A 12,749-nucleotide genomic window follows, 5' to 3' on the forward strand; every position below is an offset into this window, starting at 1 on the left:
GTAGACAGCAGAAGCAGGCAAATAGGTTAGAAGTAGGTTGGGGGAAGAACCCAACTACCCTAGAGAGCAAGCTTAGCTCTGTCCATACTGGCTATGTACAGAACTGAGAACGAGAGGAGGTGCCAAAAAGCCCTAATGTAAATCAGATAAAGGGAGTAGGTGGAGTTCTGTCCATCCTTCCCAGAGGGAGTGGTGTTCTTTATTGGTGACTATAGCCCTAGAGTGAGTCTAGATAAAAGATTGTATTATAAATGCAAGAATGCATGCATGTACATAATTCTACAACATTTCACTTTCTGCTGTTTTATTTAAATTAATTATCCTGACCAAAAAAGTAAAGGTTTGACATTTTATTAAGAAACCTTCAGTTCTTGGAACTGTAGTACACCAGCCTACTCTATCCCAGTCTCACTCTTGCACATGGGTGAAAGGTCATATTCCTCTAAATGGGGCTCTTTTCACTAAGGGAATTAATCCTTCAATTAATTGATATGCATTGAAAGAACTATAAAGAAAAAAGGAATGTGAAGTTTTATTGTATATAAAAAAGCAAAGAACTACAGGCTTCTTTGGTAGAAAACACATAGTTGCTATTTAGTACATACCTGGTCTATGCAATTTAAATTCAGATGTGAGTAAATGACTACATTTTCTATACATTATTTGGTGGGTTGCAAGGAGAGATCTGCTACTGATTACATTCATTTCACATGTACACTTTACATTTTCTAATACAAGAGAGATAAGATTAAAGTCCTCTTTTGCCATTATAGGTCTGTGGTTAAAGGGAGACTAAAGTCAAAAATTAACCTTTTATGAATCAGAAAGGACATACAATTTCACCCAAGTTTATTCTGTTATCAAATGTATCTCCTTCTCTTGGTGTCCTTTAACTCCTTTCTAATAGAACATAGGTTTAGGAGTGTGCACATGCTTGCAACAATGTTTATAACAATGTTATACATATAGTACACACGTCATGTTCCTCAGCCTCATAGAATAGAAGAGAAAGGAACAAATTTGGTAACATAAGCTAATTTGAAGTATTGTTTTTCTATAGGTTTTTTTTTTACCTTTGTCCCTTTAAGGTACAGACATGTGAGTCACTGGTTCGTGTCAGGACTCTTCCATGTGACCTTGGTTGGTGAAAACACATTCCCCCTAGACAGAAATGAAACTCCTGCTCTCTAGCAGTCCTCAGCATTTCTAAGATTGCTATTAGCTTTGTCAGCAGGACCTTGGTTTGCCTTGCTTTAATTAAATATGACAATGGTTGAGGGATCTTTGCAAAATGTGTTTTAATCTTTATAGCGCTTTATATATGCTCCTACAATCCAGATGTGAGAAAAACATAAGAAATACAATGGTTTACATTATTATATGGAATTGCAAAAATATTAAAGAGACAGCTTACTTTAAAATTGTCTCCCCTTAAATATGTTCCCAATTATCAATTTTACCTATAGGCTTGAAAAGTTTTGTATTCTTTAAAGACAAGCTATGTAAACAAGAAACGGCAGCAGCCTAGTGAGTGGTGGCAGTGACAGATACTAAATGTTCATTTTCAACAGCACTGAGAATCAGCTTTTGCATATAGACAAACAGATAAGATAAGGACGCCTGCGTCTTCTGCAAGCTCAGTCGATTTAAATTTAATTTTTTCTATCAACAAAAACAACAAACAAAACAGCTATTTCATATGCAAAAATAAATCTAAAGGAATAATTTTGCTCCATTTTATACTCTGCAGCTGGGAACACAGACTAAATACATTTTACTATATACTCCCTCTTTATGTTCCTTCTAGAGTTTAAATAATATCTATAGCAGGGCTCAACAAACGCAGGAGCCAGGGAGTCACGGTTAAGGTCCTGGTGTTTTTAGTCCATAAATCACCCAATGAAGCCCCCACTTCCCACTACTAGCCACCACCAAATGCACCTAATATGTAGCTTGGTGCAGCTGTATCCTTTCAGGATCTGAAATACAAATCCAACTTTTTTTTCGTTTAATTTTTCTTCCAGGATAACCTTGTACTTGGCTTGATTCATGTGTCCTTCAAAGATAAATCTGCCCAATTCCAGGTCATCTCTGATGAGTCCAATTTTTAGCTTTCTCCAACATCTGGTCGTCTAATAATTAGACAAAGACCTGGAGAGGCCTACAAGCAACAGTGTCTCGCACCCACAGTAAAATTTTGTGGAGGATTGATGATAATCTAGGGGTGCTTCAGCAAGGCTGGAATCAGGCAGATTTATCTTTGTGAAGGATGCATGAATCAAGCCACGTACAAGGTTCTCCTGGAAGAAAACTTGCTTCCTTCTGCTCTGACAATGTTCTCCAACTCTGATGATTGCTTTTTCCAGCAGGACAATCTTTCATGCCACACAGCCAGGTCAATCAAGTTGTGGGTGGAGGGCCCCTAGATCAAGGGCGAAATTACATATACGGCGTAGGTTTCAGCGCAACTGCTGAAACCCATGCCACCTGTAGATTCACCTTGCACATCGGGTGAATCACATATATGGCGGAGGCAGATCATATACTGCCGTAAGTTGGATAAACCGGCGACATTCAGAAATGTGCAGAAATGTACATTTCTGGAGTTGCCAGTGACTTACGGCAGTATATGAACGGCCGGCGCCTAAAAAAAAAAAAAAGTTTAATCACCCGTAAAAATCGAACCCGCCTCTAAAAAATTAACCCACCCCGTCAAAACCCCTATATCCGCCATCCCCCTACATCGCAACTAATAATAAAATGTATTAACCTCCAAAACACCATCCCCCACAAGGCAATCTACCTAAACTATTAACCCCTAATCCGCCAACCCTCATAAATGTATTAACCCCTAATCCGCCATCCCCCACAACGCAAAGTACCTATCAACACTATTAACCAATAAACCGCCATCCCCCCACAACGCAAACTACCTATTAAAACTATTAACCCCTAATCCACACACCCCCAACGCAATCTACCTAATTAACCTATTAACCCCTAAACCGCCATCCCCCAACAACGCAAAGTATTAATCCAATCACTAAGCCCTCTAAGTTAACACCCCCTAAGTTAAACCATTTACATAAAATAAAAAAATAAAAAGATGATCTCCCTAAAAAAATATCAAACTTGTAAAATTTGGTAAAAGTGTGCAGTGAAGACCAAGTCGCTGCCCTACATATCTGATCAACAGAAGCCTCGTTCTTGAAGGCCCATGTGGAAGCCACAGCCCTAGTGGAATGAGCCGTGATTCTTTCGGGAGGCTGCCGTCCGGCGAGTCTCGTTAAGCCAATCTGATGATGCTTTTAATCCAAAAAGAGAGAGAGGTAGAAGTTGCTTTTTTGACCTCTCCTTTTACCTGAATAAACAACAAACAGGGAAGATGTTTGTCTAAAATCCTTTGTAGCATCTAAATAGAATTTTAGAGCGCGAACAACATCCAAATTGTGCAACAAGCGTTCCTTCTTTGAAACTGGTTTCGGACACAGAGAAGGTACGATAATCTCCTGGTTAATGTTTTTGTTAGAATACAACTTTTGGAAGAAAACCAGGTTTAGTACGTAAAACCACCTTATCTGCATGGAACACCAGATAAGGAGGAGAACACTGCAGAGCAGATAATTCTGAAACTCTTCTAGCAGAAGAAATTGCAACTAAAAACAAAACTTTCCAAGATAATAACTTAATATCAACGGAATGTAAGGGTTCAAACGGAACCCCCTGAAGAACTGAAAGAACTAGATTGAGACATCCAAGGAGGAGTCAAAGGTTTGTAAACAGGCTTGATTCTAACCAGAGCCTGAACAAAGGCTTGAACATCTGGCACAGTTGCCAGTTTTTTGTGAAGTAACACCGACAAGGCAGAAATCTGTCCCTTCAGGGAACTTGCCGATAATCCTTTTTCCAATCCTTCTTGAAGGGAAGGATAGAATCCTAGGAATCTTAACCTTGTCCCAAGGGAATCCTTTAGATTCACACCAACAGATATATTTTTTCCAAATTTTGTGGGTAAATCTTTCTAGTTACAGGCTTTCTGGCCGGAACAAGAGTATCGATAACAGAATCTGAGAAACCTCGCTTCGATTAAAATCAAGCGTTCAATCTCCAAGCAGTCAGCTGGAGTGAAACCAGATTCGGATGTTCGAACGGACCCTGAACAAGAAGGTCTCGTCTCAAAGGTAGCTTCCAAGGTGGAGCCGATGACATATTCACCAGATCTGCATACCAAGTCCTGCGTGGCCACGCAGGAGCTATCAAGATCACCGACGCCCTCTCCTGATTGATCCTGGCTACCAGCCTGGGGATGAGAGGAAACGGCGGGAACACATAAGCTAGTTTGAAGGTCCAAGGTGCTACTAGTGCATCCACTAGAGCCGCCTTGGGATCCCTGGATCTGGACCCGTAGCAAGGAACTTTGAAGTTCTGACGAGAGGCCATCAGATCCATGTCTGGAATGCCCCCAAAGTTGAGTGACTTGGGCAAAGATTTCCGGATGGAGTTCCCACTCCCCCGGATGCAATGTCTGACGACTCAGAAAATCCGCTTCCCAATTTTCCACTCCCGGGATGTGGATAGCAGACAGGTGGCAGGAGTGAGACTCCGCCCATAGAATAATCTTGGTCACTTCTTCCATCGCTAGGGAACTCCTTGTTCCCCCCTGATGGTTGATGTACGCAACAGTCGTCATGTTGTCTGATTGAAACCGTATGAACTTGGTCCCTCGCTAGCTGAGGCCAAGCCTTGAGAGCATTGAATATCGCTCTCAGTTCCAGAATATTTATCGGTAGAAGAGATTCTTCCCGAGACCAAAGACCCTGAGCTTCAGGGATCCCCCAGACCGCGCCCCAGCCCATCAGACTGGCGTCGGTCGTGACAATGACCCACTCTGGACTGTGGAATGTCATCCCTCGTGACAGGTTGTCCAGGGACAGCCACCAACGGAGTGAGTCTCTGGTCCTCTGATTTACTTGTATCTTTGGAGACAAGTCTGTATAGTCCCCATTCCACTGACTGAGCCATGCACAGTTGTAATGGTCTTAGATGAATGCGCGCAAAAGGAACTATGTCCATTGTCGCTACCATCAACCCGATCACTTCCATGCACTGAGCTACGGAAGGAAGAGGAACGGAATGAAGTATTCGACAAGAGTCCAGAAGCTTTGTCTTTCTGGCCTCTGTTAGAAAAATCCTCATTTCTGAGGAGTCTATAATGTTCCCAAGAAGGGAACCCTTGTTGACGGGGATAGAGAACTCTTTTCCACGTTCACTTTCCAGCCGTGCGATCTGAGAAAGGCCAGGACGATGTCCGTGTGAGCTTTGCTCGAGGGAGGGACGACGCTTGAAATCAGAATGTCGTCCAGGTAAGGTACAACTGCCATGCCCCTTGGTCTTAGCACAGCTAGAAGGGACCCTAGTACCTTTGTGAAAATCCTTGGAGCAGTGGCTAATCCGAAAGGAAGCGCCACGAACTGGTAATGTTTGTCCAGGATGCAAACCTTAGGAACCGATGATGTTCCTTGTGGATAGGAATATGTAGATACGCATCCTTTAAATCCACCGTGGTCATGAATTGACCTTCCTGGATGGAAGGAGGATAGTTCGAATGGTTTCCATCTTGAAAGATGGGACCTTGAGAAATTTGTTTAAGATCTTGAGATCTAGGATTGGTCTGAACGTTCCCTCTTTTTTGGGAACTATGAACAGATTGGAGTAGAAACCCCATCCCTTGTTCTCTCAATGGAACAGGATGAATCACTCCCATTTTTAACAGGTCTTCTACACAATGTAAGAACGCCTGTCTTTTTATGTGGTCTGAAGACAACTGAGACCTGTGGAACCTTCCCCTTGGGGGAAGTCCCTTGAATTCCAGAAGATAACCCTGGGAGACTATTTCTAGCGCCCAAGGATCCAGAACATCTCTTGCCCAAGCCTGAGCGAAGAGAGAGAGTCTGCCCCCCACCAGATCCGGTCCCGGATCGGGGGCCGATATTTCATGCTGTCTTGGTAGCAGTGGCAGGTTTCTTTGCCTGCTTTCCCCTTGTTCCAGCCTTGCATTGGTCTCCAAGCTGGCTTGGCCCTGAGAAGTATTACCCCTCTTGCTTAGAGGACGTAGCACCTTGGGCTGGTCCGTTTTTACGAAAGGGACGAAAATTAGGTCTATTTTTTGCCTTGAAAGGCCGATCCTGAGGAAGGGCATGGCCCTTACCCCCAGTGGATATCAGAGATAATCTCTTTCAAGTCAGGGACCAAACAGCGTTTTCCCCTTGAAAGGAATGTTTAGTAGCTTGTCTTGGAAGACGCATCAGCCGACCAAGATTTCAACCAAAGCGCTCTGCGCGCCACAATAGCAAACCCAGAATTCCTTAGCCGCTACTTAGCCAATTGCAAAGAGGCGTCTAGAGTGAAAGAATTAGCCAATTTGAGAGCATTGACTCTGTCCATAATCTCCTCATAAGGAGGAGAGTCACTATCGAGCACCTTAATCAGTTCATCAAACCAGAAATATGCGGCTTGTAGTGACAGGGACAATGCATGAAAATGGGTTTGTAGAAGGTAACCCTGCTGAACAAACATCTTTTTAAGCAAACCTTCTAATTTTTTATCCATAGGATCTTTGAAAGCACAACTATCCTCTATGGGAATAGTGGTGCGCTTGTTTAAAGTAGAAAACCGCTCCCTCGACCTTGGGGACTGACTGCCATAAGTCCTTTCTGGGGTCGACCATAGGAAACAATTTTTTAAATATGGGGGGAGGGACGAAAGGAATACCGGGCCTTTCCCATTCTTTATTAACAATGTCCGCCACACGCTTGGGTATAGGAAAAGCTTCTGGGAGCCCCCGGCACCTCTAGGAACTTGTCCATTTTACATAGTTTCTCTGGGATGACCAAATTTTCACAATCATCCAGAGTGGATAATACCTCCTTAAGCAAAATGCGGAGATGTTCCAATTTAAATTTAAAAGTAATCACATCAGATTCAGCCTGCTGAGAAATGTTCCCTAAATCAGTAATTTCTCCCTCAGACAAAACCTCCCTGGCTCCCTCAGATTGGGTTAGGGGCCCTTCAGAGATATTAATATCAGCGTCGTCATGCTCTTCAGTAACTAAAACAGAGCATCCACGCTTACGCTGACAAGGGTTCATTTTGGCTAAAATGTTTTTGACAGAATTATCCATTACAGCCGTTAATTGTTGCATAGTAAGGAGTTTTGGCGCGCTAGATGTACTAGGGGCCTCCTGAGTGGGCAAGACTCGTGTAGACGAAGGAGGGAATGATGCAGTACCATGCTTACTCCCCTCACTTGAGGAATCATCTTGGGCATCATTGTCATTATCACATAAATCACATTTATTTAAATGAATAGGAATTCTGGCTTCCCCACATTCAGAACACAGTCTATCTGGTAGTTCAGACATGTTAAACAGGCATAAACTTGATAAGAAAGTACAAAAAACGTTTTGAAATAAAACCGTTACTGTCACTTTAAATTTTAAACTGAACACACTTTATTACTGCAATTGCGAAAAAACATGAAGGAATTGTTCAAAATTCACCAAACTTTCACCACAGTGTCTTAAAGCCTTGAAAATATTGCACACCAATGTTGGAAGCTTTAACCCTTAAAATAACGGAACCGGAGCCGTTTTAAGCTTTAACCCCTTTACAGTCCCTGGTATCTGCTTTGCTGAGACCCAACCAAACCCAAGGGGAATACGATACCAAATGATGCCTTCAGAAGTCTTTATCAGTATCAGAGCTCCTCTCACATGCGACTGCATGCCATGCCTCTCAAAAACAAGTGCGCAACACCGGCGCGAAAATGAGACTCTGCCTATGCTTTGGGAAAGCCCCTAAAGAATAAGGTGTCTAAAACAGTGCCTGCCGATATAAATATATCAAAATACCAGAATAAATGATTCCTCAAGGCTAAATAAGTGTTAATATCAATCGATTTAGCCTAAAAAATGTCTACAGTCTAAATAAGCCCTTGTGAAGCCCTTATTTACAATCGTAATAAACATGGCTTACCGGATCCCATAGGGAAAATGACAGCTTCCAGCATTACATCGTCTTGTTAGAATGTGTCATACCTCAAGCAGCAAAGGACTGCAAACGTATTCAAAATTACCAAAACAAAAAAAAATCCTAGATTTCTCTAACTGAACTTATTTTCTAAAAATACTAGGTCTGTTGAAAAAAAAAAAAAAAAGTATAATTTGTGTGGCTACATTACAGAAATAAAGTTGACAATATAAAACAGCTTGAGCATAGGGGTGTGAAAATGGCTCAGCAACAAAAGCAGTAAATAATAAATAGTATACGTCTCATGCACCACTAATTATGGGGGCTGCCCTTTTGTAACCTAGGTTAAACTGCAGGTGTCTGAAGGAGATTTTCTGCACATGTGCAAACACTTTATCACTGGAAAGTAGTGACAGCTAGATTTTAACATGGTGGCACCCATGACGAGAGGGAAATGGGCAATAACCTCAATAATTTACTCATAAAATGTATTTTTTGTTTAATGACCTTTAAAATCAGTTCTACAACACACCTATGTATATTTATGTGTTGACACATTAGGTTGTAATTACATTTATTGAAATAAAGTAAATTAAAATGAAATTAAGCCAAGCATTTTTAAACAAAAAGGATGAAAAGATGTATTATACTCACTGTTTGAAAGCAGCCATTGTATTTTCCAAGTTTTCTCCAGCACCTTAAAAATAAGAAATGCATATATGTAAACATGTATTTACTACTGCAAATGTCGTACAATATAACAAATAAACTAAAATGCTGGGTTATTCATTAAAGGGACATGAAACCCCATTTTTTTCTTTCATGATTCAGATAGAGAATACAAATTTTAAACAACTTTCTAATTTACTTCTATTATCTAATTTATTTCATTCTCTTGTTATCATTTAATGAAGGAGCAGCGATGCACTAATGGTTTCTTAACTGAACAGATGGGTGAGCCAATCACTATCGATATATAAATGCAGCCACCAATCAACAGCTAGAACCTAGGTTCTCTGCTGCTCCTGGGCTTGCCTAGATAAACCTTTCAGAAAAGGATAACAAGAGAAGGAAGCAAATTAAATAATAGAAGTAAATTCGAAAGTTGTTTAAAATTGTATTCTCTATCTGAATCATGAAAGAAAAAAAAAATTGGTTTCATGTCCCTTTAAGTGCGTCGCCATTTGCCACTGATAAATAAAGAGATGTGAAGTTTGATCTCATAATTATTTCAGTTATACATAAAAACATAATTTCCCACACACTCTCAGGGCCAACATTATCTTGTGCCAGCAATTAGTTTTACACCCCACTTCCATATTGTCCTTCATATTACTACAGCTATGTAAATTTCCGCCAGCCAATAGAAAGTTACCATGTCATCATTATGGAAGTTGGCAAATTCTCTAGACGTTTATTGATTTTACAGCATATAATAATGCAAATATAACAACATTAAAAAAAAAAAAAAAAAAAAAATCTTATGGCCTTCATTCCTCAGAACTTCACTCTTTAAAGTGATGGAAAACAATGACAGTGTCAAACATGCAGTCGTATAAAAACGCTTAAAAACGCTCGGTTTTTGCAAATATTTACTTTTAAAATCCTTCGATTTAACCTTCGTTCCTCCGCCCATGGAATCGGCGCAATTTATTTTGAAAGTCAAGTTTTTATGAACGTGCAATCAAAATCCAGGCCAGTCGGTGACTGTAAAATAACCTAACATACCCCTCATTTGCTAAGCGCATGCGCTACATGTTAGATTGCAGAATACAATACATTGTATACTATCTATTGTATAATGAATTCAACGCATGCGCAAAGCGAACCCTGAAGACCAAGATGCCCATATAAATGACGTAGAGAGCGGGTGGATCCGCTCTCTACTCGGATCATGAACAGACCAGGAAGTAATGCCGGGGGCGGAGCAAGCAATGATAACGCTCAGTAAGTAAAATTGAAATTTATAATTATACGTTTGAAATAATAAAAAAAAAAAAAAAAAAAAAAAAGCAGCGATTTAGGTGGTACTATTTATAGGCTTTTAAACAAGATAAAAGTCAGTCACAGACAGTAATGTATTTTACATGACCGGTGCAGACATAAACAAACATGGATGGAGAATGCAAGTGCAGGGAAGTGCTTTGTAAGCAATGAGTGGTACATTTGCTTAAAGGGATAGTGTACTGTGACATTGGTTTTGAGTTTCCAGTGACTTGTTATACCAGCTGCGGGATATAAAATAAATGGGGAGAATGCTCCTTTAGGTTTATTTTTGCATTGTTCTATCCAGGACCTAGTATGCTAGATTCTTGGGAATTTTCAGAATTTTTTTGGTTCGGGCGAATCTTGGCCATTAAAATTACCTTTCTGCCTAAGCTAACATACTTATTCCGATGCATTTTGTTAACTGTCACCAGGAACGTTCAAAATAAAATAAAAATATTTACCTTCAAAACTATATATTTTTAAGTAGGCAACCCAAGGTATTGATCTAGGCCCATTTTAGTATATTTCATGCCACCATTTCCCCGTCAATTACAATCAATTCGGAAACAAAATACGAACTTTGGGTTTCTCACTGAAATTATTTACATCCTGCTTGTGCAATCATGACAAATGATTGTAAGAGCTTCTCTGGGATCTCTTTTGTTCGGAAATACCAGACATACAGGGTTTGCCATTGTTTTTTGGTAATTAGAAGGCTGCTAACTGCAGCTGCGCACCACACTTCTGAAATTCTTGGCAGTGAAAGGGTAAAAGGGAAATAGTATTGTAATGTAAGGATTACCCTCCCAACTTTCTGATCCCTCCCAAACAGCTCTCTTCCCCCATACACACACTCCCACCATTTTAGGCACTGGCAGTTTTTTTTTTTGTTTTTTTTTTATTGCAGTGTTGTGATCCGTACAGTGTGCAGTGTACACCTCCCTGATCTCTCCTAAACAGCTCTCTAACAATCCTCCCTCCCACTAGTTGTAGCCATCTTTGGTACTGGCAGCTGTCTGTTATGACCTTCAATGACTGTCAGCACTCTCTTTGCATTCTCTCAGTTCAACAACTTTCTTCTTTTTATTCAGCTGTTGTCTTCCCCAGAACATAGTTGATGTTGCTAATTGCTATGCACTTATTTTTGTTAATATATTACTGTATGTAGGATTAATTTTAAAACAATATTAAAAATGATTGCACAAAGTGTTTCACAATGGCTAACCATATGCAAAGAGGGGGTGGAGTAATGGGTGTGGTGTGGGTGGGATCAGAAGTGGCGAGTAACATTGTGGCCTGACTAGTAGCTTAGGACTTAATTTTGAGCCCTGCCTAATTAATATATATTTCTAATTTTGTTTTACTTCATAATTTTTTTTAAATCATTTTTTTCTGCAGTGTAGTGGTCCACCCTGCTCCCCACGATTGTTATATAGGGTGCTCCTAGCCCCATATTCGAGCCCTTTTCCATTGTGCAGCGCTCCATCTCTGCCTTCATTTTGTTCTGTAGCATAGGGTCCCTCCCACTCCCTCCACCACGCCCACCTCTTCCCCTCCCACATCTCCCACCGGCACCAAGGAAGATCGTTACAGACAGTGACATTGTAACAATCTGACTTTGTATGGTAACGGAGCACCCATCATGCTCCGTTACCATATGAAGGCAGATGCTGGAAGCCGATGAGTAACAAGTCAAGGTTATCACTTGACAACCGAGACTGCTTGGGTTTCCAGCAGAATGGAAGTAGATCTACTACATTATGCAGTAGATAGTAGCAGGTTATGTCCCGCATGACGTAGATCTACATCCATTTGGTTAAATGGGAGAAAATGTTACAGTACACTGTGGGGACGATTTATCAAGCTCCGTATGGAGCTTGATGCCCCTTGTTTCCGGCTAGCCTTCAGGCTCGCCGGAAACAGAAGTTATGTAGCAGTGGTCTAAAGACCGCTGCTCCATCACTTGTCCGCCAGCTCTGAGGCCGCGGACAGAAATCAACCCGATCGAATACGATCGGGTTGATTGACACCCCCTGCTAGCGCGAATCTGCAGGGGGCGGCATAGCACAAGCAGTTCACAAGAACTGCTGGTGCAATGATAAATGCTGACAGCGTATGCTGTCGGCATTTATCAATGTGCAGCGGACATGATACACTACATCGTATCATGTCCGCTCACACTATGATAAATCTACCCCTGTGTCTTTAATACTGGAAAATAAATTATAAACAAATATAAATATATATAAAAACGTACCCACATTGTTTTTTCTGCCAAATTCACTGTTTAAATGTAAAGAGAATCACTGCATACAAATGTTGTGATAAGCTTTTTAAATTAGAATAGCATATTCTTTATAATTAGTACTGTTCAACATGTTCTCTGACATTTTCTGCAATTATTTCAGTTAAGCTGATTATTTTTGCAAATAGTATTCCTGAATGCCTGTACAAAGTTCAATAAGAAACATTTAATTATAATGTATTCATGCTGTGTTCTATAAATGCATAGTAAGCTACAAAATATTAAGAAAATGATTGCAGCAAAGCTAAACAAAAGTTGAACATTGAGAGATTATTAATAAAAAAATAAAAAAAAGAGAGACACCATCACTTAAAGTAACAGTGTATGGGAAAATAAGAACCAGGAGCATAACAAATGAAAGTAATAGAAGTTTGAAAAGAAATAACAAACTTAGAGACATTAAACCCAAAACTTTTCTTTTATGATT

At 40.4% G+C, this 12,749-nt stretch overlaps 1 protein-coding gene across 1 annotated transcript in view; it reads right to left on the minus strand.

The window, feature by feature from the left end:
* Positions 1 to 12,749, minus strand: part of GDPD1 (glycerophosphodiester phosphodiesterase domain containing 1) — a 286,956-nt gene that overhangs the window by 208,587 nt on the left and 65,620 nt on the right. The window contains exon 2 of the mRNA XM_053706354.1: positions 8,683 to 8,725. Coding sequence (XP_053562329.1) covers positions 8,683 to 8,725 — 43 coding nt within the window. The remainder of the gene's footprint in view (positions 1 to 8,682; positions 8,726 to 12,749) is intronic.

The sequence above is a fragment of the Bombina bombina genome, chromosome 3, assembly GCF_027579735.1.
Source record: "Bombina bombina isolate aBomBom1 chromosome 3, aBomBom1.pri, whole genome shotgun sequence".
In the NCBI taxonomy this organism is placed as follows: domain Eukaryota; kingdom Metazoa; phylum Chordata; class Amphibia; order Anura; family Bombinatoridae; genus Bombina; species Bombina bombina.